This window comes from Ovis canadensis, chromosome 20 (assembly GCF_042477335.2).
Source record: "Ovis canadensis isolate MfBH-ARS-UI-01 breed Bighorn chromosome 20, ARS-UI_OviCan_v2, whole genome shotgun sequence".
NCBI lineage: Eukaryota > Metazoa > Chordata > Mammalia > Artiodactyla > Bovidae > Ovis > Ovis canadensis.
In genome coordinates, this window is record NC_091264.1 from 41,659,496 (window position 1) to 41,686,977 (window position 27,482).

Below are 27,482 nucleotides of genomic sequence, written 5' to 3' on the forward strand. Positions count from 1 at the left end.
GCACGTGGTTGCTTAACATGTCTGGCATAAACGGGAGAGACATTCAGCCCCAGGTTTTCAAAAGGGGTCGCTGCTCCAGGGTACACTGAAGCCGCATGCTAGGACCAGCTAAGACTAAAGGTGTCCTCCGCGCGTCCCCATCGCCCCCTTCCTGCTCGTTAGAGAAGCGAAGCCAAGAGGCCCAGGCTTCAGTCCAGTGACCCAGAAAACTAGAAAGCAATCAGAAGCGGGAGAAGCACACGCGGGTAGAATTGGATATACAGACTGCCGAGAGCCGGCAGGCTCAGACGCTCCGCTAATTACCTAAAAGCCAGGTGGGAGATGGAGAAGCCACACCTGGACCCAGGCGTGCCTCGCCTTCGGTTCCCAGCTGAGTGAGGCCAGGAAGGGCAGCAATTCTCCCCTGCCGCTCCCAGTTTAGGTCAGGAACTGCCATCTCCGAGGCCGCTCTCGGGGGAAAAATGGCCAGAAAGCGCGTAGTGGCTCCTTTAAGGCTCTTCTCAGCCCTCCCTCCCAACCCACGTGACCCGGGGCGGCCGCGCGCCGGCTCGGCCCCCCGCGCAAGCGGCGATGGCGGCGGCGGCGGGAGCTGCAGCGGCGGCGGCCGCCGAGGTGCGGAAGGGGAGGGGGAGAGGCGGGTGCATGCCCGCGCGCGCGCCCGGGGGAAGCGCGCGCCCGTGCAATGCTCCGGGGGTGCAACGGGGCCGGGGGGCCCGAGCGAGACTTGCAGCAATCCGGAGGGCCAGCACCGGGGGCGGATGAGGGGACCAGGGGGTGGGAGGTGGGGGGAGTGGGCACGGAGGCGCGCGTGCAGTCGCCGGCTGCCCCCGAGTGGGCGGCGGGCGCCGGGGCCCCAGGAGCACGCGCGAGGGGCACGAGGGGCCGTCCACCGGGCTGGGGGGCAGCGGGCGCTGGAGGGGTTGGTGCCCGGGGTCCCCGCGGCCTGGGGGACAAAGGGGGAGCGGCGCGTGCAGCCGGGAGGAGGGGGCGGGGCCGGGGCGCAGAGGCCCCGCCCCCTCCCCCTCCTCTCTTCTCGGCCCCTGAGATGCGGGGTCTGCCGAGAGGGCGGGGGCTGATGCGGGCCCGAGGGAGGGGTCGTGCGGCCCCTCCGGGCAGCCGAGGCCGCGGAAGGGGGGGAGCCCATAGAGGAAGAGGTAGGCCCCGGAGCCTACTCTCTCTACCCAGGGCCCAGGCGTCCTGGGCCCCCCAACTTCCTACCGGACTGACCAGCCCTCCTATCCCTTGTGTCCCCTCCCAGGGGGAGGCCCCCGTTGAGATGGGGGCGCTGGTGCTGGAGAAGGAGCCCAGAGGAGCCACCGAGAGAGGTGAGTGCAGCAGAAACGGGCCCTGTTGGACCTTCACCTCCCCCACAACACATGATCTCGTGAGCCCTTAGCCCTGGACTTTTTCTCTTCCATTACAGTTCATGGCTCTTTGGGGGACACCCCTCGAAGTGAGGAGACCCTGCCCAAGGCCAACCCTGACTCCCTGGAGACTGCTGGCCCCTCATCCCCAGCCTCTGTCACGGTCACTGTCGGCGATGAGGGGGCTGACACCCCTGTAGGGGCCACACCGCTCATTGGGGATGAACCTGAGAATCTCGAGGGAGATGGAGACCTCCATGGGGGTCGCATCCTGCTGGGTGAGAGGCCGGGGGAGTCTGGGGAGGGGTGAGGTGGGGTAACTTCTGACTCTGCCTTCCCTCTTATCTTGTCTCCCGCCTGCCTGCCTGTGTTTTCCAGGCCATGCCACAAAGTCGTTCCCCTCTTCCCCCAGCAAGGGGGGTGCCTGTCCCAGCCGAGCCAAGATGTCAATGACAGGGGCCGGAAAATCACCCCCATCAGTTCAGAGTTTGGCTATGAGGCTGCTGAGTATGCCAGGCGCCCAGGGGGCGCCAGCAGCAGGGCCTGAACCCCCTCAGGCCACAGCCAGCCCAGAGGGGCAGCCCAAGGTTCATCGAGCCAGGAAAACCATGTCCAAACCAGGAAATGGACAGGTGAGGCTTAGGGGGATGGCTGTGGGGGTGGGAGAGACAGGGTAATTAACCATAAACCTCTGTGGGCTGCTTTTTCTTTTACAATTTAGCTTCAGGCCTTTTCTTACCCAATACGTGACTGCTTCACATACTTACCAGGGGGCTACTGTATGTCAGATTCTTTACGGGGGCTTAATCTGTGAACATACCAGATGCCTATCTTCCTGGGGTTTGTGCTCTTAGGGAGAGGAGAGTAGAAGATACAAATGTTGAAAAGTTAATTCTGTCATCAATGTCTTAATTACTCTTGTGATAACAACTATAGAGACTTCAATCCACCTTTCCCTTCTACCTCAAAGCAAGCCCCAAGGGAACTTCTCCCTCCCTTCTTTGAAACCGTCCCTGCTGTTTTGAAGGTTTTACTGTGTATCTTTACGGAGAAGGAGACAAGGGAAGTAACAAGAGCCCCAGAATCTCAGAACCTTTATGACTGTTTTTAGGGCTCTGGATATCATGTTGTTCTGGGTTTGCTTTGCATAGCTTTGATCAAGGCCTTAATTTGAGTTTTTCCATGTGCAAAGGAGGGGGCAAGGGGCCTGCTTCTGTGTGTATGAAGGGTTGAGTGTTAGAAGGGGGAATATGGCCTGACGTGGTTCTTATTGCCAGAGAACTTCGGATGGCGTTTCTGAGGTTGTGGCTCACCACCCCACCCCAACCTGGGGCTCTCAGCTCATCCAAACAGAACCTTAGATGCTCCCTGACCCTAAGTGTGATCCCTCTTGGCCCCCAGCCCCCAGTCCCTGAGAAGCGGCCCCCTGAAGTGCAGCATTTCCGCATGAGTGATGACGTGCACTCGCTGGGGAAGGTGACCTCAGGTCAGTCCCATCCCCCACCTGCCTGTGGCTTGCTATGGCCTGTGCTGAGGGCTTAGAGTGCCTCGGTCTCACTCCTTTCTCTCTCTCTCTCTCTTTCCAGATGTGGCCAAAAGGAGGAAGCTGAACTCCGGAGGTGGCTTGGTGAGCCGAGAGGGGCTGGGAACAGGGCCTCTCCCCCTGAGGGCTGCTTTGAGGCAGCCCCAGAGCTGGGGTTCCATCTTACCCTCCTGGGAAATGGGTTGGTGAGTGAGTGCCAGCAGCAGCAATTTTTCTTCAATCTTTTTCTAGTCAGAGGAGTTGGCTTCTACGCGGAGTTCAGGAGATGTGACCCTGGAGAAGGGGGACCCGGGGTCCCTTGAGGAGTGGGAAACGGTGGTGGGGGATGACTTCAGCCTCTACTATGATTCCTACTCTGTGGATGAGCGGGTGGACTCTGACAGCAAGGTGAGAGGGAGCCGGCCACGCTCCCAGCCATTCTGCCCCCGCATGCAGGGCTCATTGTCCAGTCTTTCCTGCCCCCCTTTTTCCTCTCTTTCCTTTTCTGAACACCCACTAGTTTCACTGCCCCGTACTATCTATAACTTATTTCCAGTGTGTGCTCTACCCCATACCATCCCCTTGTCCCTCTCCAGTGATAATCACCACCCTGGACTTGGGATTTAACAACCTGTTTTATGGTTTATTTGTTGTTTGCTTGTTTATTCTTTTGCTTCTTGTTTGGTTTGTTTCACGTGTGTGTTTGCCCATGCAACATAATGCTTAGTCTTGCCTTTTATTTTTTGTTTGTTTTATCATGGAATCTTTCAGATACACAGAAAAAAATAGAATAGTGAGCCCCCAGGTGGCCATCACCCAGCTCGAAGGATTAGCAATACATTGCAGATCTTGACTCATCTCTTCCTCCCTAATACCCACACCTACTGGATTGGTTCAAAGCAAATAGCCAGGCACCATTTCATTTTATCTAGAAACATTTCCATAAGTCTCTCTAAACATAAGACCTCTTTCTGTTTTCAAAAGATTTACAGATGTTTTGGGGTTTTTTTGGCCGAATCATGTGGCTTACAGGGATCTTAGTTCCCTAGCCAGGGATAGAACCCATGCTTCCTGCAGGGGAAACATGGAGACCTAACCACTGGACCTCCAGGGAAGTTCCTACAAATGATTCTTTAATCCCATCACCTTGCTACCAATAAATCTTCGCATTTTCTCAGTTGTTTCATAAATGGGTTTTCGTTTGTCAAGTTTCAAAAGAGATCCACACATTGATCTGATTATTTGTCTTAGGTTTCTCTTGGTATATAGGTTCCCTGCCTTCTAAAAAAAATATTTTTTTTGCCATTCGTTTGTTAAAGGAACCAAGTCGGTTGTCCTGCAGAATTCTTCACACTTAGGAGTCGGCCAATTGGGTGGGAATTGACATGTAATTCTCTGTCCAGTGTTTCTTCCTATAAACTCATAGATCTAGAAGTGTGATCAGACTCAGAGGCTTGTTATTTTTCTTTTTAGTTTGGAAGACTTGATAGCAGGTGCTTCCTGTTGTATCATCAGGTGTTGGACATTTGGTCTTTTATTAGTGAAGTTAAGATCAGTGGATTCAGACGATATCACCCTGATTTCATTATGGCATTTCTGATTAGCTTTTCGTGTAGTGTTTTCAGTCTCACGTGTTTATGAACTTCATAGAATCTCATACTATACATTTGTTATCTGGAACAACGACTTTTTTTTTTTCCCTGCTTACTATTATGTTGCAAGATCATCACATTTTTGCATATCACCATAGCACTGTGTTTTTCATTGCTGTATGACATGCCATAGCCCGTCTTTGTACCCAGCCTTTCCTTCCTCTCCTGTCCACAGTCATCTTCACCAGGGAACCATCCTTGGGGATTTATGGTTTTCTTGATCACACCTCCTTCTCTGAGTTCCAGGGGGATGTGTCCTACTCTGCCTCTCTCCCAAGTTCTCCCCAAGAGCGAGCTGTGGCCTGGGGTGGGGGCCACAGCTTTACCTCTCTTCCAGTCTGAGGTTGAAGCTCTGGCTGAACAACTGAGTGAGGAAGAGGAAGAAGAGGAGGAGGAAGAGGAGGAAGAAGAAGAGGAGGAGGAGGAGGAGGAAGAAGAGGAGGAAGATGAAGAGTCCGGCAATCAGTCTGACAGGGTAGGATGGGAGGCCGGCGGCCCCGGAGGAGTGGAGACTGCAGGACCGGAGGTCTGAGTCCTCCAAGGAGGGGGTTACGGACTGGGGGCCACCCGCCACCCTAATGCTCCTCCTCCTGCCCAGAGTGGTTCCAGTGGCCGCCGCAAAGCCAAGAAGAAATGGCGGAAGGACAGCCCGTGGGTGAAGCCATCACGGAAACGGCGGAAACGAGAGCCTCCGAGGGCCAAGGAGCCACGAGGTGAGGAGGCCCCTCTGCTTTGGGGTCCCCTCCTCCAGCCCCCTCCCGGCCCCCAGAAAGCGTGCATGCACACCCACGCTCCACATGCACCCCCGCGTCCAGGCACCTGTGAGCTCGCACTCTCACTCTCTCTGTCTCTGTGTCAGGAGTGAATGGTGTGGGCTCCTCAGGCCCCAGTGAGTACATGGAGGTCCCTCTGGGGTCCCTGGAGCTGCCCAGCGAGGGGACCCTCTCTCCCAACCACGCTGGTAATTGCCAATTGCCGATTGCCGGGATAGGGAGCCACTAGGGGTGCCCTCAGGGCCAGAGGGGATGGGGAGGAGGGGGACCCCGCTGGAGCTGGGGTGTCCATGACCTGACTTTGGGGGTTCTGGAGCATGGAGGGAAAGTCAGGGTGGGGGTGAGAGGCCCCATGAGGGGTCCTGGTGGGTGAGGGGCTGGGCCGCCCTCAACTCCCTGCTCCCTCTATCCAAGGGGTGTCCAATGACACATCTTCGCTGGAGACAGAACGTGGGTTTGAGGAGCTGCCCCTCTGCAGCTGCCGCATGGAGGCCCCCAAGATAGACCGCATCAGCGAGAGAGCGGGGCACAAGTGCATGGCCACGGAGAGCGTGGACGGAGAGGTGGGCCCGGGGCGCTGGCCGGCGAGATGCCAGGGCAGCCGGCCCCGGAGCCCAGCCTCACCTCTTGTCACCCGGCCTCGCCGCCCACAGCTGTCCGGCTGCAACGCTGCCATCCTCAAGCGGGAGACCATGAGACCGTCCAGCCGCGTGGCCCTGATGGTGCTCTGTGAGACCCACCGCGCACGCATGGTCAAACATCACTGCTGCCCCGGCTGTGGCTACTTCTGTACGGCGGTGAGTGACCAGCAGGGCAGCCAGGCGGCATGCCCCACAGGGGCAGGGGCTCCCGGAGCCTGACTGCGTTGTTTCCTTGCCCCTAGGGCACCTTCCTGGAGTGTCACCCTGACTTCCGTGTGGCCCACCGCTTCCACAAGGCCTGTGTGTCCCAGCTAAATGGGATGGTCTTCTGTCCCCACTGTGGGGAGGACGCATCTGAGGCCCAGGAGGTGACCATCCCCCGGGGGGATGGGGTGACCCCACCAGCTGGCACTGCGGCCCCCGCTCCCCCACCCCTGGCCCAGGATGCCCCCGGGAGAGCGGACACTTCCCAGCCCAGGTACTGGCTTCGCCCTTGCCTTCTGTCTCTTCCCTGCGTGGTCCCCATCTGCCCTAGACATTCGCACCTTCTTCCACAGTGCCCGGATGCGGGGGCAGGGGGAGCCTCGGCGTCCACCCTGTGACCCTCTGGCCGACACCATCGACAGCTCAGGGCCCTCCCTAGCCCTGCCCAACGGGGGCTGCCTCTCAGCTGTAGGGCTGCCACCAGGGCCAGGCCGGGAGGCCCTGGAGAAGGCCCTGGTCATCCAGGAGTCGGAGAGGTGAGTAGGGGTTGCACGCGTGGGCGCAGCCGCTGGGACTGGGGACTGGGGCTGGGAGCGTGGATCTGTGGCCCTTGGGACTGGTACTTGAATCTGAGGGCCCCTCTCCCCGGCAGGCGGAAGAAGCTCCGGTTCCACCCCCGGCAGTTGTACCTGTCCGTAAAGCAAGGGGAGCTGCAGAAGGTGATCCTGATGCTGTGTGAGTGTCGCCCTCGCTCATTTAGCAGACCCTACCTGCGCGCTGCTTGTGTGCCCGTCCCTGGGCTCGGAGCCAGGAGGGCAGCCGCGAGGGACATGGTCTTTGCCCTGAAGGACGAGGCTGGTAGGGGACGCAGACACACAGGTCGCCCGTGATGATGGGGACTGTGGTGGCGATAAACGCAGAGGCCCTGGGCCCTATTCTGAGAGCTTATACACTTTCACTCACTTGTATCTTCCCAGTGGAGACTCAGAGCGGTGAATTGGCTTGCCCAGTGCACAGGGTACTGAGGGGCTGGGGCCATTTGAACTTGGGCAGAGCTGGTGCTCTTAACGTCTACTCTCGTGAGGCTGTGCCACGGTGGATGTGAGCACAGGGGAGGCCCAGGAGGCATCCCTGACCAGGCCTGGGGTCCTGAGAAGCCTTCCTGAATGAGATGCCACCCACCCCCACGCTTGCTCACCGCGTGTCCCTCCCTCTCCCGGTGTGGTGGGCTCTCCCCACAGTGGACAACTTGGACCCCAACTTCCAGAGTGACCAGCAGAGCAAGCGCACACCCCTGCACGCGGCTGCCCAGAAGGGCTCTGTGGAGATCTGCCATGTGCTGCTACAGGTCAGCGTGGGCCCCACCTGGGACCACAGCACCCCACCCCACCCCACCCCACCTCAGCCCCTCCCTGGTGCCAACAGACCTTCCATGCAGGCTGGAGCCAACATCAATGCCGTGGACAAGCAGCAGCGGACGCCGCTGATGGAGGCCGTGGTGAACAACCATCTGGAGGTGGCTCGCTACATGGTGCAGCGCGGGGGCTGCGTCTACAGCAAGGTGCGTGGCCACACAGGCCCAGGCCGGGCTCAGGGGCCGGGCCTGAGGTGCCAGCCTGAGGACTCATCTGCCCGCATCTCCCCCAGGAGGAAGACGGCTCCACCTGCCTCCACCACGCCGCCAAAATTGGGAACCTGGAGATGGTCAGCCTGTTGCTGAGCACAGGACAGGTGGACGTCAACGCCCAGGTCAGCAGCCTGGCCCCCTTTCTCCCTCATCTGACCTCTGACCCTTTCCCTGCATGTCACACTGTTCCAGCCTGTTCCTATCTCTTTTCTCTGCTTCACTTGTATTTCTCTTCATTCTTTTCTGGTTCTTTTTGTTTTTCTTTACCAGTTTTCACTTGCTGCCTTAATGTCTGGAACTGGCCAGTATTAACTCAGTTTTTCACCTGTTGGAGGTGTTTTAGTCTGTGTTCTCCTTGATCTTTGAGCCGTTCCATCCTTTGTCCAGAAGAAGCCCCTTGCCACAGGCTTCTGTGGCTTTGAACTGATCCAGTAGCCTTTGAGAGCATCCTTGTCAGCAGCTGTCCTGCGCCAGACTCAGACTCTACCACTTTCTAAGAAACTCTGATCCCTTTAAGTGGGAAATATTTTTTTGGAGACTACAACAATCTGTGTACCTGAAGGTGGTTATTGCTCTTGGGGTCCCTGCTTCTCTTGGGAGTGGGTAGATCTAGGAAATATTTTTTAGAAAGAGAAAAATTACTTTGCAGTCATGAGCAGTAGACACTATTAGTCCCAGTTTATAGATGAAGACACTGAGACCCAGAGAGCTTGAATACCTGCCCCGGGGCGCCACTGCCTATGGGTGGTGGAGCCGCGACTCTGTGTGAGCAGGGCCCTTCCCTCCCCGCCCCCAGGACAGCGGCGGGTGGACCCCCATCATCTGGGCTGCAGAGCATAAGCACATAGAAGTGATCCGCATGCTTCTGACACGGGGCGCGGATGTCACTCTCACCGACAACGTGAGTGAAGGGTTGGTGGGGATGCCGGAGGCGGGCTCAGTCCTGCCCTGCACCTGAGCTAGCTGCCGGCTGGGCTCAAGCCTCACCCCCTTCCGCCTCCACAGGAGGAGAACATCTGCCTGCACTGGGCCTCCTTCACCGGCAGCGCTGCCATCGCCGAGGTCCTCCTGAACGCCCGCTGTGACCTCCATGCTGTCAATTACCATGGGGACACACCCCTGCACATCGCGGCCCGGGAGAGCTACCACGACTGCGTGCTGTGAGCCCCCCGCCCCCGCACACACACCCCCACACACCCCTCTGCCACCTCTCACGGCCAGGTGCCCCACAGGTTCCCTGTCCCCTCCCAGGTTGTTCCTGTCACGTGGGGCGAACCCTGAGCTGCGGAACAAGGAAGGGGACACGGCGTGGGACCTGACCCCCGAGCGCTCCGACGTGTGGTTTGCCCTCCAGCTCAACCGCAAGCTCCGGCTCGGGGTGGGGAATCGGGCCATCCGCACGGAGAAGATAATTTGCCGGTGAGCCTGGGCTCTCTACGCACACAGAGCCCCCTCCCCAGGCCCCTTGGAGCCTCGGAATCCCCAGAACCACCTCCGTCCCCCCTGCAACATACACAGCTAGGGTTGGCAGATACAGCAAATAAAAGTAGACATCTGGCTAAATTAGAATTTCAGGTGAGCAACGCATACTTTTTTAATGTTTAAGAGTGTTCTGAGCAATATATTTGGGACATGAAAGTGAAAGTGTTAGTCACTCAGTCCTGTCCAACTCTGTGACTTCGTGAACTATAGCCTGCCAGGCTCCTCTGTCCATGGGATTCTCCAGGCAAGAATACTGGACTGGGTTGCCATGCCCTCCTCCAGGAGATCTTGCCAACCCAGGGTTCGAAACCAGGTCTCCCGCATTGCAGGTGGATTCTTTACTGTCTGAGTCACCAGGGAAGCGCTGTACTAAAAAAGTTATTTCCTGATTATCTGATCTGAAATTTAGATTTTTAACAAAGTGTCCTGCCTTTGACCTGGTACCCCCAGAACACCCTCTCACCTCCCCCAGCCCTCTCCTTGCTCCTAGGGAAGCCCTCACCCCATGCTGTAGCCACCCAGCTCCATCTCCCCTCCTGCCAGGGACGTGGCTCGGGGCTATGAGAACGTCCCCATCCCTTGTGTCAATGGTGTGGACGGGGAGCCCTGCCCCGAGGATTACAAGTACATCTCAGAGAACTGCGAGACGTCCACCATGAACATTGACCGCAACATCACCCACCTACAGGTGAGTGTGGGGCCCTGGGACCAACTCCCACAGGGGCACCCAGAGCCACCAAGTGGAGCCGGGCAGGTTGTGGGCCAACAAGGGCGCCTGGCCAAGGTGGTGGGGCTGAAAGGGACCTCTGGTGTGGGCTTGTATCCACCTGGGGAAGGGGACCTTTTTCTAGGACACATGAAGGTGTCGCATGGGCTCAAGGTGGCCCTAGAGATACCCCTGTCAGCAGCATCTTGATTCCCCCGCATCCTGGGACCATTACCACCACTGCCTTACAGTGTGAACCCTACAGAAAGGACAGCAGTTGGGGGGGCTTGAGGGGGTAAGCCGAGGTGCCTGGGCCGATTCTGAGGGCTGAGCTGACCCTACCTCCCGCCCTAGCACTGCACGTGTGTGGATGACTGCTCCAGCTCCAACTGCCTGTGTGGCCAGCTCAGCATCCGCTGTTGGTATGACAAGGTGCGTGCCCTGGCCACCTGCCCATCCACTCCTCCGGAGCTGGCCTCTGACACCAACCCTGTGGGGCCTCGTCCCTTGCCTTCTGTCCTGTGGGGAAAGTAGCAGAGAGAGCAGGGCGAGACCCAGGACTCCTAGGACGTTGCCAAGCCAGAGACGTGGTATACGCAGATCAAAGGCGATGGTTGTGGGTTTCCTGTTGGATGAACTCAGAGTATACGTGGCCTCCCTGAGTCTGGGGTGGGGTCAGTGGTGGATTTTTCGGTGAAGTCTTAGGAGTCCTGGGCAGCTGAGGGGAGCATCACACAAAAACCACTGTCCTCCTCTCCCTCGACCCCAGGATGGGAGGCTGCTCCAGGAATTTAATAAGATCGAGCCCCCGCTGATTTTTGAGTGTAACCAGGCATGCTCCTGCTGGAGAAACTGCAAGAACAGAGTCGTCCAGAGCGGCATCAAGTGAGTCCCTGCCCCTCGGCCCTCCTCATCCCCCTTTCTCCCTTCTCTCCTTTGGGAAGCTTCCACGTCACCCCCCTCAATACCATCCTCTCTCCCACCACCAGGGTGCGACTGCAGCTCTACCGAACAGCCAAGATGGGTTGGGGGGTCCGTGCCCTGCAGACCATTCCCCAGGGTACCTTCATTTGCGAGTGAGTGGTTGAGGGGGAGGGGTACTCTGGCTCTTGAGGGCAAAGGGCTGGGTGTGGGGCCATGGCTGACTCCCAGGCATCCCTCTCTGCTCTCCTCCCTAATGGGTCCACCTGGCCAGCCTCCTCTGACCGCCATCCCCGAGCCTCCACTCTGCCCAGGCCACAGGGCCTGTGTCTTTCCCTCCCCATCAGTGTCTTTCTGAGCCTCATACTCCCTCTCCCCTGCCCTTCTCAACTGGGGAAAGCCCCAGTTTTAACAGACCAGGGTTTAAGCCCCATTCTGCCACTGGGAGTCCTCGGCCAAGTTCACAACCACTTTGAGCCTCCTCCTTCTTGTCTACAAAATGGAGGTGATAACAACTACCCTTCTGTCCACCTACTCAAGGGCCTCGGGCCTGTCCGTCTGCCAGTTCTTTCTCTTCCCAGCATCTATAACTTCTCCATGTCGCCCAGCTTTTACCTCATGGTCTTCAAACTTAATCTTCTTTGGCTTAAAAAAAAAAAGTCATTCAGCCCTATGTGGCTATTTAAGAAACCATTCATTTTTCCTCCATCATGTCATCTCTCAGTTTGACTCAGATAAGCGGCCTCTTCCTGCTAGGTCTGTTTCACCCCCATCCACTCCCTGCTCATCCCTGCTCAGATCTGCCTTTGTCCTCTCCCTCTGCTTCCTCTCGTCAGTCCACACACCCCGACCCCTGTGTCTCAGTCTGCATTCTCCTGGCATCTGCCACCCCCTTAGCTCTGGCTCCCATGACACTACCCTTACCCGCAACTCATCCTTTCTTCCTCTTCACCAGCTCCTCTCCCTCCGTTTTCCAAACGTGAGTGCTTCCTCCCCAGCTCTTCACAGCTCCTGGGGCTGCATCCCTTCCTGCAGTTCTCAACTCTCTCCTGTCCTCAGCCCGACCTTGCCCCACCTGCTGGGTGATTTCCTCATCCTCCCCACGTCCACACCTGAACAGATTCCCCACCCAGGCCCACTGCCAAGATGCTCATCCCTTCACCCCAGAGGTTCGGCATTTCCCTGCTGCCCCAAATCATCCTCTAGTGCAGCTTGACCCTTCCCTTTAGCTTCCCCACCGCTGCTACCCCAATGGCCCCACACTTCTCACCCCTGCCCCACACTGTCGGTCCTGCCTGTTGGTCTAGCTGTCCCGGGGGGACCCCAACTGCCCAGAGTTTGTCCTGTGTGTACTCTCACATGTCTGTGTCCCCAGGCTCCTCTTCCTGATCCCCCTTCTGGATGGGGACCTCCCACCCCCTCCCTCCCAGGTCATGTCTCCTATCCTTGGGTCACCCACCCCAGCCATGTGGATCTGTGAGATTCACAGACAGTGACTAGGGCAGCTGACAAACAGTGGAAGAGGAATCCCAGGCTGTGGGGAGAGACAGGGCCTGGAGCCTACTTCCAGTAACTCCCTGCTCACCTCCAGAACCACCACTTCCTGCCCAACAGGTATGTCGGAGAACTGATCTCTGATGCCGAGGCTGATGTGAGAGAGGACGATTCTTATCTCTTTGACCTGGACAATAAGGTGGGCAGGAGACCCCCTTGCCCTCCTCCTCTCAAGCAGCAGATGGAAACCTGGGGAGGAGGGACCAGGTGATCAGTGGGGCAAGGAGGTTGGCCAGCCAGCAGGGTGGTGGTAGATGTGATGAGTGATGCTCCCCCCTCAGGATGGAGAGGTGTACTGCATCGATGCCCGTTACTACGGCAACATCAGCCGGTTCATCAACCACTTGTGTGACCCCAACATCATCCCCGTCCGGGTCTTCATGCTGCACCAGGACCTGAGATTTCCACGCATCGCCTTCTTCAGTTCCCGAGACATCCGGGCCGGGGAGGAGCTGGGGTGAGGCCTCCTGAGGCTCAGCCAGGGGTGTGGGAGATGTAGCAAGCCCCAGACCAAAAGCAGAAGGCTGGCAAGTGCCTGGTTTCCAGGCATAGATTAGAGCAGAGCCTCTCTGAAGTCACTGTAGACAGTCCTGGACCTCACGGAGTTTGAGTTAGTAGGTTTGGGGTGGGTCGTGAGAGCCTTCACTTCTAACAAGCTCCTGGCATTGCCAGGGCATTTGAACCTAGGAGGGCTTAGAGCCCCTCTGAAGATGGGAGTGGGTGCTCTGGAGTGGGTCTGGACTCCACAAATCTCTTGTGCTCCTCTGACAGGTTTGACTATGGTGACCGCTTCTGGGACATCAAAAGCAAGTACTTCACCTGCCAGTGTGGCTCTGAGAAGTGCAAGCACTCGGCTGAGGCCATTGCCCTGGAGCAGAGCCGCCTGGCCCGCCTGGACCCACACCCTGAGCTGCTGCCTGAGCTCAGCTCCCTGCCCCCCGTCAACCCCTGAGATCGGACCACAGCTGCTGTCCCACCCCTGGACGGCCACCAGCTCCGTAGCTACTTCTGCCGCTTGCCCACAGCCCACGCCTGGGGGCTTTTACCGTCTCCTCTCTCCCTTACCCCTTCACACATTCACAGCCAGCTCCCAGCCAGGCCCTGGAGGTCTGACAGCCCCTGTCTCCCAGAGCTGGTTCTTTCCTGGGAGGGTGACTTCAGGGCTGGCCACCCCTCCCCCCGCGAGTCTCCCCCCAACCCCCGTTCCCCACCCTCAACTGAAGTTTGATGAAATTGACCCTCTGTGCTAATTGGTTTCCTTTGTTCTCAATAAATGTTGGGTTTATAATAAACTGGACGATTGTTGACGGAAAAGCACACACAGCCTGAGGGAATGTGGGTCCAAGGGGCAGAAAGGGGATGGGAAGGGGGCTGGGCAGGTGTGGCTGGTGTGGATAGCCCTCCAGGCGAAGGGGAAGGTTGTGGGGGGAATTACTGTGGGGCAGAGTCTAGTCTAGGGTAGGTCTTACCTCCACACTTCCGGTAGGAGGGCGTGGGTGTGACTGTATTACAGTTGGAAGTAGTTTACAGAATTCTAAAGGATTTTCTTAGAGTGTGTGAGTTCCTCAGGCCACGGACCATGAGCCCTGACCTGACCCACATCCCAGGCTTTCCTTCCCGCACTCCAGCATCCAGCGCTCAGCTGAGTCCAGAAGGAACTCGAGTGTGTCGGGGACCACAGGCAGGGGAGGGGCTGTGACGTGTGCAGAGGGCGGGGCTGGTGGCAGGTGAGCCGCCAGGTCTCCTGGGCTCCAATCACTCCGGGAGACTGAGCCATGGGGGGAAAACAGGACCAGGACGAGGAGGCCTACGGTGAGGCGGAGGGCTGGGGGCAGTGAGGCTGGGCTAGGGGCCCGGAGACCGGTCAGGGAGGGGAGGCCTGCTCTGGAAATGGTGGCTGGGTTACCCCAAGGAGAGGAGCTGAGGGCAGTCGTGGTCCCCGAGGGGAGGACCCAGGAAACAGCTGATGGAAGAAAGGAGATAGCGTCAGGGTTCTTGGAGGAGTATGGGGTTCAGGGACTGGGGACCATTGCTGGGAGCCTTTGAGGAGTGAAGCTGTGATCTCCATGAGAAGGGAGGCTGGAGTCCCTTGGAGCAGGGGGCAATGTGTCACGCCTGAATTCCGGGGCCCCCTCAGAGCATGGCCCTTGGAAGTGAAGCCTGAAGGAATCAAGGTCAGTGTCCTGAGCAGGGGAAGGAGTTCAGGGGCTGGAGGAGTGAGCCAGGCTCTGTGCTGCTGTGGGGAGGAACAGCTGGGGTCCCCGAGAAGAGGGGGAGTTTCAGCCAGGACTCTTGAGTCTCCAGGAGGGGAAAGGTGTTGGAGTCTGCGTGCCAGGGACTGTGAGGAATGGCAGGGGCAGTGGGTTCTGCTGAGGGCCCCTGTAAGGAGTTGGTGCAGCAGAGGGGGCTGGGGGCCTGCCTCCAGGATCCCTGTTAGGAGGGAGCCCAGAGGAAAGAGGCAGCGGCCTGCTGGGGTTCCTGTGAAAGGTAAGGCCTGAGGAGGAAGGAGGTGGCTCGTCTCCAGAGAGTCTGTGAGGAACAAAGGCTGGGAGCCTGCCCCAGGGGTCCCAGGGATTAGTGTGGGGGTGGGGGTGGGGAATCTGCAGGGAGAGGAAATGGGGACCAGCTTCTGGGATCCCTGTGTGCACTGAGGACTGGGGGCCTGCCTGCAGAGAGTCCCTGGGGTTCAGGGGCCTGCCCTGGTCGGGCCAGGAGGGAACCCCAAGGGAGGGACCTGCCCAAGGTAAGGCTTGGTCAGAAGGGAGGTAGGGGAAGGAGCAGTGGGGACGCCCCACAGACTTCCTGGAGAGGTTTTGGGTCAATCATTGACATCATGTCCCAGAACCACGGAGGGACAGAGTCCAGGGCACCTAGGAGAAGGGGCCACACCCCTTCCCAGATTCTCACCCCCGCCTGTGTCCCACATGGGACCCTGGCGGCCTGGCCCCACCTCCTCCCCGTGTGTACTCAGGGAGGACCAGGAACAGGACTTGTGGCCACAGCAATCTCAACTGCCGGCTCAGGTGTCAGCCTGACCGCTCCCCCGGAGAGGAGGCTGGCGGCAGCTGGGGACTAAGGTCCCTTCGGGGCAGGAGGTCTACAGCGTTGGGGGTGGGTCTCCTCCCTCTCCAGGTCCTACAGGAATTGATACCTTTGGCTCCAGCTTCTTTCCCCACAGCCTGGGGCCAGAGAGTGGAGGGAAGGACTGGGGCAGATGTGGGAGGGACTGCGCCCACCCTGAGTAGGGGTGCAGAGAGGGGGAAGGACAAGGACTGGGATGTGAGAGCCACTGAGATGACTGAATGCAGAATCCCACGTCCCAGCCAGAGAAGAGACTCGGGAGAAAGGAGCCAGGGTGGAGGAAGGAGGTGAAGAGCCTTGAGGTGTGAGCATAAATGACCCATAAAAGGCCGCCCTTCCCCCCTACCTCCAAGGCCTCCTGGTTGGAGTTCACAGGGAGCAGCAAAGTTGCTGAGCAAGCCTGGATCCCACTCTCCGTGTTCTCTGCTCTCCCCTCCTGCCAGCCCTGCCCCTCTCTTTCTCCCTCCAAATTCCTGAGTGCCCTTAGGACAGGGCTTAGGGTAGAACTTGCGGTGGGTAGGGATTTGGAGAGACTAGAAACTGGGGGAAAGAGATGCCTCTCAATGTCTCACTCCCCACGCTCCTCCCCCTGCCCTTCAGGGAAACCAGCCAAATATGACCCCTCCTTTCGAGGCCCCATCAGGAACAGGTAAGTTCTGGGTACTATGCTGGTGGGGGCAGGGGGCTGGGCAGGGTCTTGGTTCTGCTTTCTATTTACTGGAATGTTGTTAAGAAATTTGTGGAAGGAAAATCTCCTGCCCCAGGAGAGTGGTGGCCCTGGGGAGACTGTCGTGGGTGGAGGGGCCCAAGGAGCTTTCTGGACTGCTCGTGATATTCTGTGTCTTCAGCTGGGAGCTGGCTGCACGGGCAAGTGTCCTTTGGGAAGATTCACCCAGCTGAGCACTTCTGAATTGTGCCCTTTCTTGTGTTAAACTTCAGAAGAAAGTTTACTCGTCCAGGAAAAGGTTTTTCTTAAAAAAAAAAAAAGATTATAAAATTAAACCTACCCACACCTACTTTCTAGCATCCCCCCAACTCTCCAAAGCATGACTCCTCCAGACCATGCTCCCCCTACCACAGCACCCCCTCTCCAGGTGTCTTCCTCATTTCTCTCCCAGGAGCTGCACAGATATCATCTGCTGTGTGCTCTTCTTCGTTTTCATTCTGGGTTACATCGCCGTGGGGATCTTGGGTGAGTTTCTGGCTGGGCAGAGCTGAGGCAGTGGCTGGGGGACATTACTGCCCCAGGGAGGGACCATTCCATGGCTGTTCCCTCTTAAGTCCCTGTGCTCCGCTCCTGATGATTTATCTGCATGTCTCTATCTCCAGCCTGGGTGTACGGAGACCCCAAACAAGTCCTCTACCCCAGGAACTCCACGGGGGCCTATTGCGGGGTCGGGGAGAACAAGTGAGTATGAAGACAGGAAAGGGGGCAGGAGGGAGGTGCAATAGGGCATGGACTCCACCTCAGCTTCCCTGAATCTCACTGTGTAGAACAGCCCCCACTGCTGGCCAGTGGCTTCCCAGACACCCAGAACTGGGAGGCAGCAGAGTCATGGTTGAGTGCGTGGGTTTTAGAGTTCAGAGATGGGCATTTTCATCTCCAACTGCACTAAGTAAGTTCTGGTCTGTGATCTCTGGCAAGAGACTCAACCTCTCTGAACTTGGAGTTCCTCTTCTGAAACACAAGGATGATTCCAGAAGCAACACTATCAGTTCCAGCATGCAGAAAACGCTTGATACATAATAAAGCTGCTGGGACTTCCCTTGTGGTCCAGTGGCTAAGACTCTGTGCTCTCAATGCAAGGGGCCGAGTTTTGATCCCTGGTCAGGAAACCAGATCCCACATGCCATAGCTAAGAGTTCACATGCCACAACCACAGATCCTGTACAACTGCAACGAAGATCCAGCACAGCCAAATAAAAAAGTAAATATATAAATATTTTTTTAAAAATACAGTAACATTCATCTGGCATTGACTATGTTCCAGGCAGGCAGCGTACTTTACACTCACAAACTCATTTCAACCTTGTGAGGCAGATACTATCATTTTACATCTGATGGAACTGAGGTGGTGAGTGGTTAGGGTCATAAAGTTGGGTGATGATCTGGCTCCAGAGTTTAAGCTCTTAACCATCTGTTAGCAGTGGCAATGCTGAGTTCCTCTGGGAAACTCTCGGCTGTCTCCACACCTCCCCAGCTGGGCTAAGCTTCCTGCAGTCAGGAGCTGGGTGGTGCGTGTCTGGGTCACACTGGCCACATCTAGAGGTACAGCTTTGGCAGTCCTTCTCTCTCCCTGAGCTTGACCAAGCGCTCATGCATATGTTTCCTTCTCTCCTACAGAGAGAAACCATATCTCCTATACTTCAACATCTTCAGCTGCGTCCTAAACACTAACATCATTGCGATCGCCCAGAATGGCCTGACGTGCCCCACGTCCCAGGTCAGAGTCTGGGGCCTGCATCTGTCCCCTGATCTCCCCCCAGGGTCTGGGTACCAGCCCCTCAGCATGCTCTCTGCCCCCAGGTGTGTGTATCCTCCTGCCCAAAGGCCCCATGGACCGTGGAACCGAGACAGTTCTCACAGACGGTCGAACAGGTCTTCTACGCAGCAGATAGGAAATTCTGTCTGCCAGGGGTGCCTGGGAACATGGTGAGCGCTGCCCCCAACATCACTGCTGTCCCCAGGGAGCGTCCATAATGAGGGAAGATGGGAGGCGGAGGGGTAGATGATCATGGTGGGAGAAAGAGGATGGCTCCTTCCTTCATCCTGCTCTGTGTCTGTGTGTCTGTCTGTCTTTCCCCACCCTCCAGCAAGTACTCCAAAGCCTGCAACAGGAGCTCTGCCCCAGTTTCCTCCTGCCTTCCACTCCAGGTGAGAAGCCACATTCCTCTCTCAGACTCATCCAGTCCTAGGTGTTTGAGGAAACCAGGCTCAGAGAGAGTCAAGTCACACAGCTACTCTGTAACAAAATAGGAACAGGCATCAGGTCTTGGCCTTTTTTCCTCTGCTGATCATCCTGGAGTCCGATCACCAGTGCTTATTAGGCACCTGCTGCATGCCAGGCTCCAGGGACAGGTGAAGTGAAGATGAAAACTGCTTCCCAGGTGCTGAGATCAGAGGTGTTCCCAGAGCAGTTGCATGAGATTCCCAGGAGAACGTACACGGGTGAATGTGCACATGGGCATTTATGTGCAGGCGCAGGAACAGACTGGAAGGACGTTCACCCAAGTGTTAAAGGGCTGTGTCTAGTGATGGGATCATGGCTGATTATTTTTCCCTCTGTATGCTTTTTTCCCCAATAGTGAATGTTATTTTTAACAGAAAAAAAAAGAAAAGAAAATTGAGGGGAATTCCCTGGTTGCCCAATGGTTAGGGCTTTGTGTTTCCACTGGAGGGAGCACAGTTTGGATCCCTGGCCAGGGAGCTAAGATCCTGCAAACCTCATGGAAATAATTTCCATGGGAAAAAAAAAATTTTTTTTCAACTATAGCATGAGAAAAGATATCCAGCTCTCAATGTGTGCACTAGGAAGTATCTCCAAATGAGTGCTCCAGAATCAGATAGATCTGGGTTTAATTTCTAGCACTTTCCAGGTGTGTGGTCTTAGGTAAATAACTCAGCCTCTCTGAACCTTATTTTCTTATCTTTAGAATGTAAATACCAAAGCAAGCATGACAAAGCTGTTGTGAGGGTGGTGATAAATGGCTTTGTAGGCACATAATAGGTGCCAGAGGAGAGGGGTGGGGGCGGGGTGAGAAGGCTTCCTGGAGGAGGGGAGATGAAGATGGAGCTGAATGGGGCATAATGGATGGAATTTCTAGAGGAGGGAGAGCAAAGGTACAGAGAGGAGGGGAAAGGGGCTGGGTTCAGACTATGGGGACTCACAGCCTGGACGTCAAGCGTGGGCACTCTCCAGGGTAGGGCGTCTAGCAGAGTGACCTTGAGCCTGGAATGCCAGGTCCCTCCTGTGCCTTGTCTCCCAGGCACTCTAGCAGAGGCGGAATTGAAGGGTGGCAGGGGTGGGAGTGGAGGTGCTGCAAGAGGCAGGAGGGTCTACCCGAGGTAGTGGCAGGGCATGGAGGAAGGGGCATGAAGAGACAGTGAAGGAAGCCGGACTGGGCTCCTTGGGGCAGGTGCTCCCTTTCTGCTGTGGAGTCAAGAACTGCCCTCTGCAGAGTGCAGAGCCCTTCTCTACTGGACAGAGTAGCAGCAGTTCGGGGGTGGGGAGCGGGGCAGGGGCCAGAGACTCTGAAGTCAGCTCTGTGGGCCCCCTCCCCCCGGTTCTTTCCCTCCAGCTCTGGGGCGCTGTTTCCCATGGACCAATAGTACGGTGCCGGAGCTCCCAGGGATCTCCAACACATCTATCTCCCAGAGCATCAGGTGGGCACTCCCTTGCCCTTCCATCTCTGTCCCACCCCTCCTTCCCACTCACAGCCCCATCTGACTCTCTCTCTCTCCAACAGTGGTCTTCTCGACAGCCTCAATGCCCGTGACATCAGTGTCAAGATCTTTGAAGACTTTGCCCAGTCCTGGTATTGGATTCTTGTGTGAGTCACCAGGTTCCTCTGCCCTCTTGTCCTTCTTTTCTCCCCACTGTGCCTCTCTGTCCCCTAGACCACCGTCTGAAACAGAAGCTTTGGGCAGGGGAGGAGGAGCCAGAGGTCGGAAAGGATCCCAAGTCCAACAGGATTTATAAGAAAAGCAGGGGGTGGGGTGAGGTGGTTCTGATTTGGAGACATTAGGGGTTTGAGGAAAGACATCTGTGGGCCTCTGCACAGGGAAAGAGCCGAGCAATGTGGGGTGACCCTCACTTACGTTTCCCTGCCCACAGTGCACTAGGCGTGGCTTTGGTTCTGAGCCTGCTGTTTATCCTGCTTCTACGGCTGGTGGCCGGGCCCCTGGTGTTTGTGCTGATCATAGGGGTGCTGAGCGTGCTCGCATATGGCATCTACCACTGCTGGGAAGAATACCGCGTGCTGCGGGACAAGGGCGCCTCCATCTCCCAGCTGGGCTTCACCACCAACCTCAGTGCCTACAGAAACGTTCAGGAGACCTGGCTAGCCGCCTGTGAGTGCCCTGCCTACCGTGAACCACTGGCTGCCCAAAAGCTGCCCTGGCCTTGACCCAGGCCCCTCTGCCCCCTGTCTACCCTCAGTGATCATACTGGCTGTGCTCGAAGGCGTCCTGCTGCTGATGCTCATTTTCCTGCGGCAGCGGATTTGCATCGCCATCGCCCTCCTGAAGGAGGCCAGCAGGTCAGGCCTGCCTGGGAAGGAGAAGGGGCAGAGGGCAAAGGGTGGGCCCGAAATGGGAGCGCTGGAAAGGTGGCAGGGCAGTGGAGGAAAGGGGGTAGCACAGCATGGTGATTAACACTGCTGTGAAGTTTAGCCTTTCTGTGCCTCAGTTTACTCATCTGTAAAATGGAGGTGGTAATAGTTCCTATATTGTAGGGTGGTCATAAGAATTAAATTAATTAGTGTCTTGTCGAGTGCCTAAAATAGGAAATAGGCCCTTACTGTCCCTAAAGCCCCCCCTGGTGGCTTCTCTGTGACTCTGCTGCTGCTGCTGCTAAGTCACTTCAGTTGTGTCCGACTCTGTGTGACCCCGCAGATGGCAGCCCACCAGGCTCCCCCGTCCCTGGGATTCTCCAGGCAAGAACACTGGAGTGGGGTGCCATTGCCTTCTCCATTTGTGACTCTAGTTTCCTCTAAAGTTCTCTTGAGCCTGATTTATTCAATTCAGTTCTTCCAATGAACACCTACTATGTGCCCAGTCTTAGGGGTATGGGGCAGGCCCCGGAGAAGGCAGAGGTGTGGCCTGTGCCAGGGTCAACCCCAAGAGAGGGTGGGGGGGGGTGGGGGGTGGCCTCACTGATGGACTGCGCTCATCTCCCTTGCAGGGCTGTAGGATACATGATGTCCACCATGTTCTACCCGCTGGTCACCTTCGCCTTCCTGCTTGTCTGCATTGCCTACTGGGCTATAATCGCTCTGTATCCTTTGCCCACATGGCTCACCCCTCCTGAAGCCCTTGGGGGGTGGGGGGCAGGACAATACTAGTGCCGTTGGAAGAAGGCACCCCTTCTGCCCAGCAGACACAGCCCTGCCATGACAGAGCAAGCACAGGCTGAATTTCAGCCCCTCTGTGCAGTGAGCAACCTGCTCAAGCGCCCGGGAAGGGGTGGCTGAGGAGGGGAGGGGGTCTGTGGAGGCCCCCCGTCATCGTGCTTTCTTTGACTCCCCTCTGGATTCCTGGCCACATCGGGGCAACCTCAGTACGTGTTCTGGGCGCCCAACAGCAGTTTGCCTGGCTGTGAGAAAGTGCCCATGAATACATCATGCGACCCCACGGTGAGGATCTGGGGGTGTCATGGAGGGCGTCAAGAAGGCTGAGGGGAACTTAGAGGCCAAGTGGTCCAAATCCCTCATTGTGCAGAGGAGACAGGACCAGAGGGGGCAAGGGACTCACCCAGGGTCACACAGCAGGCCCCTAGCAGACTCCAGATCTCCTACAGAGCACCTCCCCCTCCCCTTGTGCTGGAAGAGGAGGCGTGCTGTGCCGCCAGGCCCTGGGGCAGGCAGATCCCAGAACATCGCCCTCCCTCCTCAGGACGTTTCTCTGCCCAGAGGAACATTGACCACTTCATCCTTTCTGTCTCACTTCACTTACCTGTCAAATGGAGATAATCTTAATATCTGTGCTTCAGGGTAGCCGAGAAGATGAAAGGACACTGGGTACATGAGAGTGCTTAGTATAATGCCTGACACCTGATAAGAGCTGGTATCTGTAGGTGGGTTTTGTTTAGGTTATTTTTAGTCTTCCTCAGAACACACTGTTCTAGGCAGTAGGCAGGTGGGTTCCCTGGGTGCTCAGGAGAGAAACTGCTTCCCCAAACTCTCCTCTGTGAGCTTCCCAGGGAGATGGGGCTGGACTGCTGGGTATTTACTGTCAAAGCTTTCATGTGGCCACCGCATCAGAACTGGGACCATGGGCTGTGCCCACAGGCATTGTTGTTTAGTTGCTCAGTTGTGTCCCCACTCTTTGAGTCCCCATGGACTGTAGCCCACCAGGCTCTTCTATCCATGGAATTTCCCAGGTAAGAATACTGGAGTGGGTTGCCATTTCCTTCTCCAGGGGATCTTCCTGACCCAGGGATGGAACTTGTGTCTGCTGCGTTAGCAAGCAGATTCGTTACCCCTGAGCCACCAGGGAAGCACGCCCACAGACATTTGCCACACACTGAAAAAGGAGAGGGAGATCACTTAAGGAGGATCCAGGTACTGCTTATACAAAGCCCCAGATGAAGTAGTTGTTGCTTTCAACTTGCTTAGGACCTAGCGGTGGCAACAGACACAAACCCACAATTATATAAAAAGTGGAAAGTAGTTTCCCTCTTGTTATAAAATTTCAAACATACAATCAGTCTCAACAGTTACCAAGATTTTTGTCACATTTTATGGAAAAACTTTCGTTTTGGGTCTGTTTGTTTGTTTGTTTGTTTTTTGCTGCATCATGTGGCATGTGGGATCTTAGTTCCCTGACAAGGGATAGAACCCAAGCCCCGTGCAGTGATAGAGCCTTAACCACTGGACTGCCAGGGAAGTCCCATGGAAAGAGAAGTTTGTTTGTTTGATTTTTTAAGTATCATTGATGTACAATATTATATAAGTTACAAGTGTATAGATAGTGACTCACAATTTTTAAAAGGCAAACCCATCTTATACTTATTATGAAACACTGGATATATTCCCCATGCTATAAATATATCCTTGCAGCTTATTTTATACCAAGTAGTTATATTGCCCCATCCAGCTCCCCTCTCCCCACTGGTAACCACTAGTTTGTCCTCTATGAGTCTGAATCTTTTTTGTTATATTCACTAGTTGGTTGAATTTTTTAGATTCCACATATAGGTGATATCATACAGTATATGTCCTTCTCTGTCTGCCTTATTTCACTTAGCATAACATCCTCCAAGTCCATCCATGTTGCTGCAAATGTTCCTGTTTATGGCTGAGTAGTAGTTCACTGTATATATTGATATACACCATATCTTTGTCCATTCATCTGTTAATGGACACTTAGGTTTCTTCCACACCTTGGCAATTGAAAATAATGCTGTTATGAACATTGGGAGAGCATGGATCTTTTCCAATTAGTGGGTTTTTTTTTTTTTTTTTTTTGAGGGGTGATATATATCCAGAAGTGAAATTCCTGGGTCATAATGGTAGTTCTATTTTTAGCTTTCTGAGAAACTTCCCACACTGTTTTCCACAGTGACTGACCAATTTACATTCCCATCAACAGTATACAAGGGTTTCCTTTTCTCCATATCCTTGCCAACATCTGTCATATTCTTTTTGATGAGAGCCATTGCGACAGGTACGACGTGATATCTCGTGGTTTTGATGTGTAGTTCCCTAATGATTAGCAATGTTGAGTATCTTTTCATGTGCCTGGTGCCCATCCACATTTCTTCTTTGGAAAAATGTCTGTTCAGTTCTTCTGCCCATTTTTAAATCAGGTGTGTGTGTTTGTTTTTCCTTTTTATGTTGAATTGTATGAGCTGTTTTTATATGTTGGCTATTAATCTCTTATTGATCATGTCATTTGCAAATATTTCCTCCCATTCACTAGGTTGTTTTTTTCATTTTTCAACAGTTTCCTTTAATGTGCAAAAGCTTGTGAGTTTAGTAGGTCCCACTTGTTTATTTCCTTTGCTTTAGGAGACAAATCTGTGTTTTTTACTTTTTATTGGAGACGTTTGCAGACACACACAAACATGGAGAATCCCCATACTCAGATTCCATAACATTCAGCTTTCTGTTCTTTTTCTCTGTCTCCCCACCCATTCCCCAAGCCCCTGCAATTTTTTTTTTTTTCCTGGAGCTTTAAGAGGCAAATTCTGAATACTGTGCCATTTCATCAATAAATATATCAGGATGGATCTCAACAAATAAGGACTTCTTAAAAGCATAACCATTACACCATTATCACACCAAGCAAAATGAACAATTCCTTATTATCATCTGGTACCCAGTCTGTTCAACTTTGCTAGAAAGTGTTTTGGTTGAAGCTGCAGAGGCTGCTCTGGAAGAGGACAGCTGATGGAGTCCAAGGGAGAGCTAGGCACTGGTCACACTGCTTCCATACCATTAAGGCCTGGCTACAACAGGGCTTCTCAGGTGGCGCAGTGGTAAAGAACCTGCCTGCCAACCCCCAAGATACAAGGGACAAGCATTCAATCTCTGGGTCAGGAAGATTCCCTGGAGTAGGAAAAGGCAATCCACTCCAGTATTCGTGCCTGGGAAATCCCATGGACAGAGGAGCCTGGTGGGCTACAGTCCACGGGGTCACAGAGCCGATCACAACTGAGCCGCAGCAGCAGCACAACAGCACAGCCTGGGAGCTCTTGTGCTATTGCAGAGACTGGAGACTGAAGGAAGCAAATTGTGCTCACACAGTAGGCAAGCTGAACCCTGTCTGAACCCAGAGATAAATCTCCTAGAAGGAACGGGCTTCCCCAGCTCTGGGAAGCCTGTTTCCATCCTCTGCCCTCCTCCACAGGAGCAAGTGAACTCCTCTTGTCCCGGGCTGATGTGCGTCTTCCAGGGCTACCAGTCCACAGGCCTGGCACAGCGTTCTCTCTTCAACTTGCAAATCTATGCAGTTCTGGGGCTATTCTGGACCATCAACTGGGTACTGGCCCTGGGCCAGTGTGTCCTGGCTGGAGCCTTTGCTTCCTTCTACTGGGCCTTCCACAAGCCCCGGGACATCCCTACCTTTCCCCTGGGCTCTGCCTTCCTGCGCACACTACGGTAAGTCCAGGGCAGAGGACTGGGAATTGTGAACGTAGGAGGCCCAGGGGTCCTGGGGCTGCCTCTGACCACCAATCCCCTGCAGTTACCACACAGGGTCACTAGCCTTTGGAGCCCTCATCCTGACCCTGGTGCAGATAGCCCGGGTCATCCTGGAATACATTGACCACAAACTGAGAGGTGAGCAGAGGCTGGGGGCTGGCCGAGGCTGGGCTAATCAGCTGTATCCCTGATGGGGCAGGGGCACCTATCAGGGGCCAGTGACCAAACATGAGCCTTTCTTAACCCCAGGAGCCCAGAACCCGTTGACTCGCTGTATCCTGTGCTGCTTCAAGTGCTGCCTCTGGTGTTTGGAAAAGTTCATCAAGTTCCTGAACCGCAATGCATACATCATGGTGAGCGCACTATATGAGCAATCCCTTGCTCTGGGCACTCCTGACCCTGACCTCCCGCCCTGGCCCAGGTGAGCTCACCACAGCTAACTCTGAAATTGCCACCTCACCCAGATTGCCATCTACGGGAAGAATTTCTGTGTCTCAGCCAAAAACGCCTTCATGCTGCTCATGCGGAACATTGTCAGGTCAGGCTGTCACCACCCCCCACCCCCACCCCTGTCATCTCCCACCCACAAGTGTGCTGTGCTCAGAAGGGCCTTGAGCTTGGTTTAATCTGCTACCTCCATCTTGAAATGTGAACAGCTTTCATTTTGCATCTATCAGCAAATTATGCAGCCAGTGCTATTCCCAGCCTGGGCAGGCCTCTTATCCCCAACCTATTCCAACCCCTTGTACAGGGTGGTCGTCCTGGACAAAGTCACAGACCTGCTACTATTCTTTGGGAAGCTGCTGGTGGTTGGAGGTGTCGGTAAGGACCAGGGCAGGGAGTTACAGGGACAGAGGACAGGGGCACTGGACAGTTTAAGAGGTGACCTCAGACAGTGATAGTGACATCCAGATTTCTCCCATAGGGGTCCTGTCCTTCTTTTTTTTCACGGGTCGCATCCCTAGACTGGGTAAAAACTTTGAGAATCCTCAACTCAACTATTACTGGCTGCCCATCATGGTGAGTGACACGTTCCCACCTTCCCCCCAACTCCATACCTTCTCATCCTCCCACCCCTCCACCCCACCCCCCACCCCCACCTCACTCTCCAACTCTCCAGAGGTACACTATGGGGAGCCTTGTGTCTTCCAGGTCTGCATTCTAGGGGCCTACCTCATCGCCAGCGGCTTCTTCAGCGTTTTTGGAATGTGTGTGGACACTCTTTTCCTCTGTTTCTGTGAGTGACAAGACAGCCCACCCCCACCCCCCACCTCCTCTCCTCAGCTTAAAAGTACCAAAACAGCGACTTTGTGAGTTACAGGAGCCAGAGCCTCTTCTAACATCCTCAGGGCAGGTGTTTGGGAAGAACGGAGGGAATGAGCTCCCAGGTTCCTGGGCTCTCTCAAGAAGGGGCATTCTAGGGCAGAGGCCTCTGGTATCTTCCCAAGAAAAACTAGGGAAGAACTTAGCCCCAGGAGACTTCCGAGCAGGTGGCTGTAGTGAGTGGGGAGTTCCTTACCATACTGTAGGCGTTTATTCAGTTTCCTGTGTACCAGGCTCTCTGTCAAGCAACTGACATGTATTTTTTCCGTTAACCCTTATCGCGCTATGAAATATAGTATCGTTCACCCCACTTTACAGATGAGAACACGATTACATGATTACATAGGTTACAAAAACTGCTCCCCAAACCAGCCGGTGGTGGTGCAGTCTGGAAACAAGGCAGCTGTCTCTTAGTCCCTCATTTTCCCGGGTAGTGGGGTTGGCTCCCAAAGGTTCGTTCTTACGGTCTATGTCGCGCCTTAGTGGAAGACTTGGAGCGGAATGATGGCTCAGCAGACCGGCCCTACTACATGTCCAAGAGCCTTCTGAAGATTCTGGGCAAGAAGAACAAGGGAACTCCGGGAGACAAGAAGAGGAAGAAGTGAGAGATGCGGACCTGATCCCGGACTGTCTCTCGCCTGTACAGCCTCCCCGCCTTCCAGATCACGCTTTTGTAGTAAAAAGATTTTATTAAAAAATTGCTATTTTGTTTTCTCAAAAATTCTCGGACTTTTATTTCATCTAAGATTACATGCAGCCTTTTTAACC

At 55.2% G+C, this 27,482-nt stretch overlaps 2 protein-coding genes across 5 annotated transcripts; both read left to right on the forward strand.

Annotated features, from left to right (window-relative positions):
• The first annotated feature begins 530 nt into the window (after positions 1–530).
• EHMT2 (euchromatic histone lysine methyltransferase 2) lies at positions 531–13,738 on the forward strand. 4 transcript variants are annotated; one of them, XM_069564340.1, is made up of 28 exons: positions 531–612; positions 1,259–1,325; positions 1,424–1,642; positions 1,743–1,996; positions 2,766–2,850; positions 2,951–2,991; positions 3,139–3,294; positions 4,876–5,013; positions 5,137–5,251; positions 5,398–5,499; positions 5,726–5,874; positions 5,965–6,108; positions 6,195–6,430; positions 6,510–6,692; positions 6,809–6,891; positions 7,398–7,504; positions 7,595–7,717; positions 7,804–7,905; positions 8,580–8,684; positions 8,789–8,943; positions 9,035–9,202; positions 9,809–9,953; positions 10,326–10,403; positions 10,741–10,856; positions 10,961–11,047; positions 12,507–12,585; positions 12,728–12,903; positions 13,218–13,738. In XM_069564340.1, the coding sequence occupies exons 1-28, from the start codon at positions 571–573 to the stop codon at positions 13,396–13,398; spliced, it is 3,636 nt and encodes a 1,211-aa protein (XP_069420441.1). In that variant the 5' UTR covers positions 531–570; the 3' UTR covers positions 13,399–13,738. The 4 variants fall into 4 exon arrangements, with proteins under 4 accessions (XP_069420441.1, XP_069420442.1, XP_069420439.1 ...); XM_069564341.1 differs by lacking the exon at positions 5,398–5,499; XM_069564338.1 differs by lacking the exon at positions 531–612 and having other exon boundaries at positions 667–1,325.
• Positions 13,739–14,162: 424 nt separating this feature from the next.
• Positions 14,163–27,435, forward strand: SLC44A4 (solute carrier family 44 member 4). The gene is made up of 21 exons (XM_069564669.1): positions 14,163–14,258; positions 16,128–16,176; positions 16,646–16,719; positions 16,857–16,935; positions 17,872–17,971; positions 18,055–18,180; positions 18,342–18,402; positions 19,827–19,911; positions 19,995–20,078; positions 20,363–20,598; positions 20,687–20,786; positions 21,431–21,523; positions 21,779–21,881; positions 25,099–25,349; positions 25,435–25,529; positions 25,641–25,744; positions 25,856–25,929; positions 26,143–26,213; positions 26,317–26,411; positions 26,544–26,628; positions 27,198–27,435. The coding sequence occupies exons 1-21, from the start codon at positions 14,222–14,224 to the stop codon at positions 27,317–27,319; spliced, it is 2,124 nt and encodes a 707-aa protein (XP_069420770.1). The 5' UTR covers positions 14,163–14,221; the 3' UTR covers positions 27,320–27,435.
• Positions 27,436–27,482: the final 47 nt, after the last annotated feature.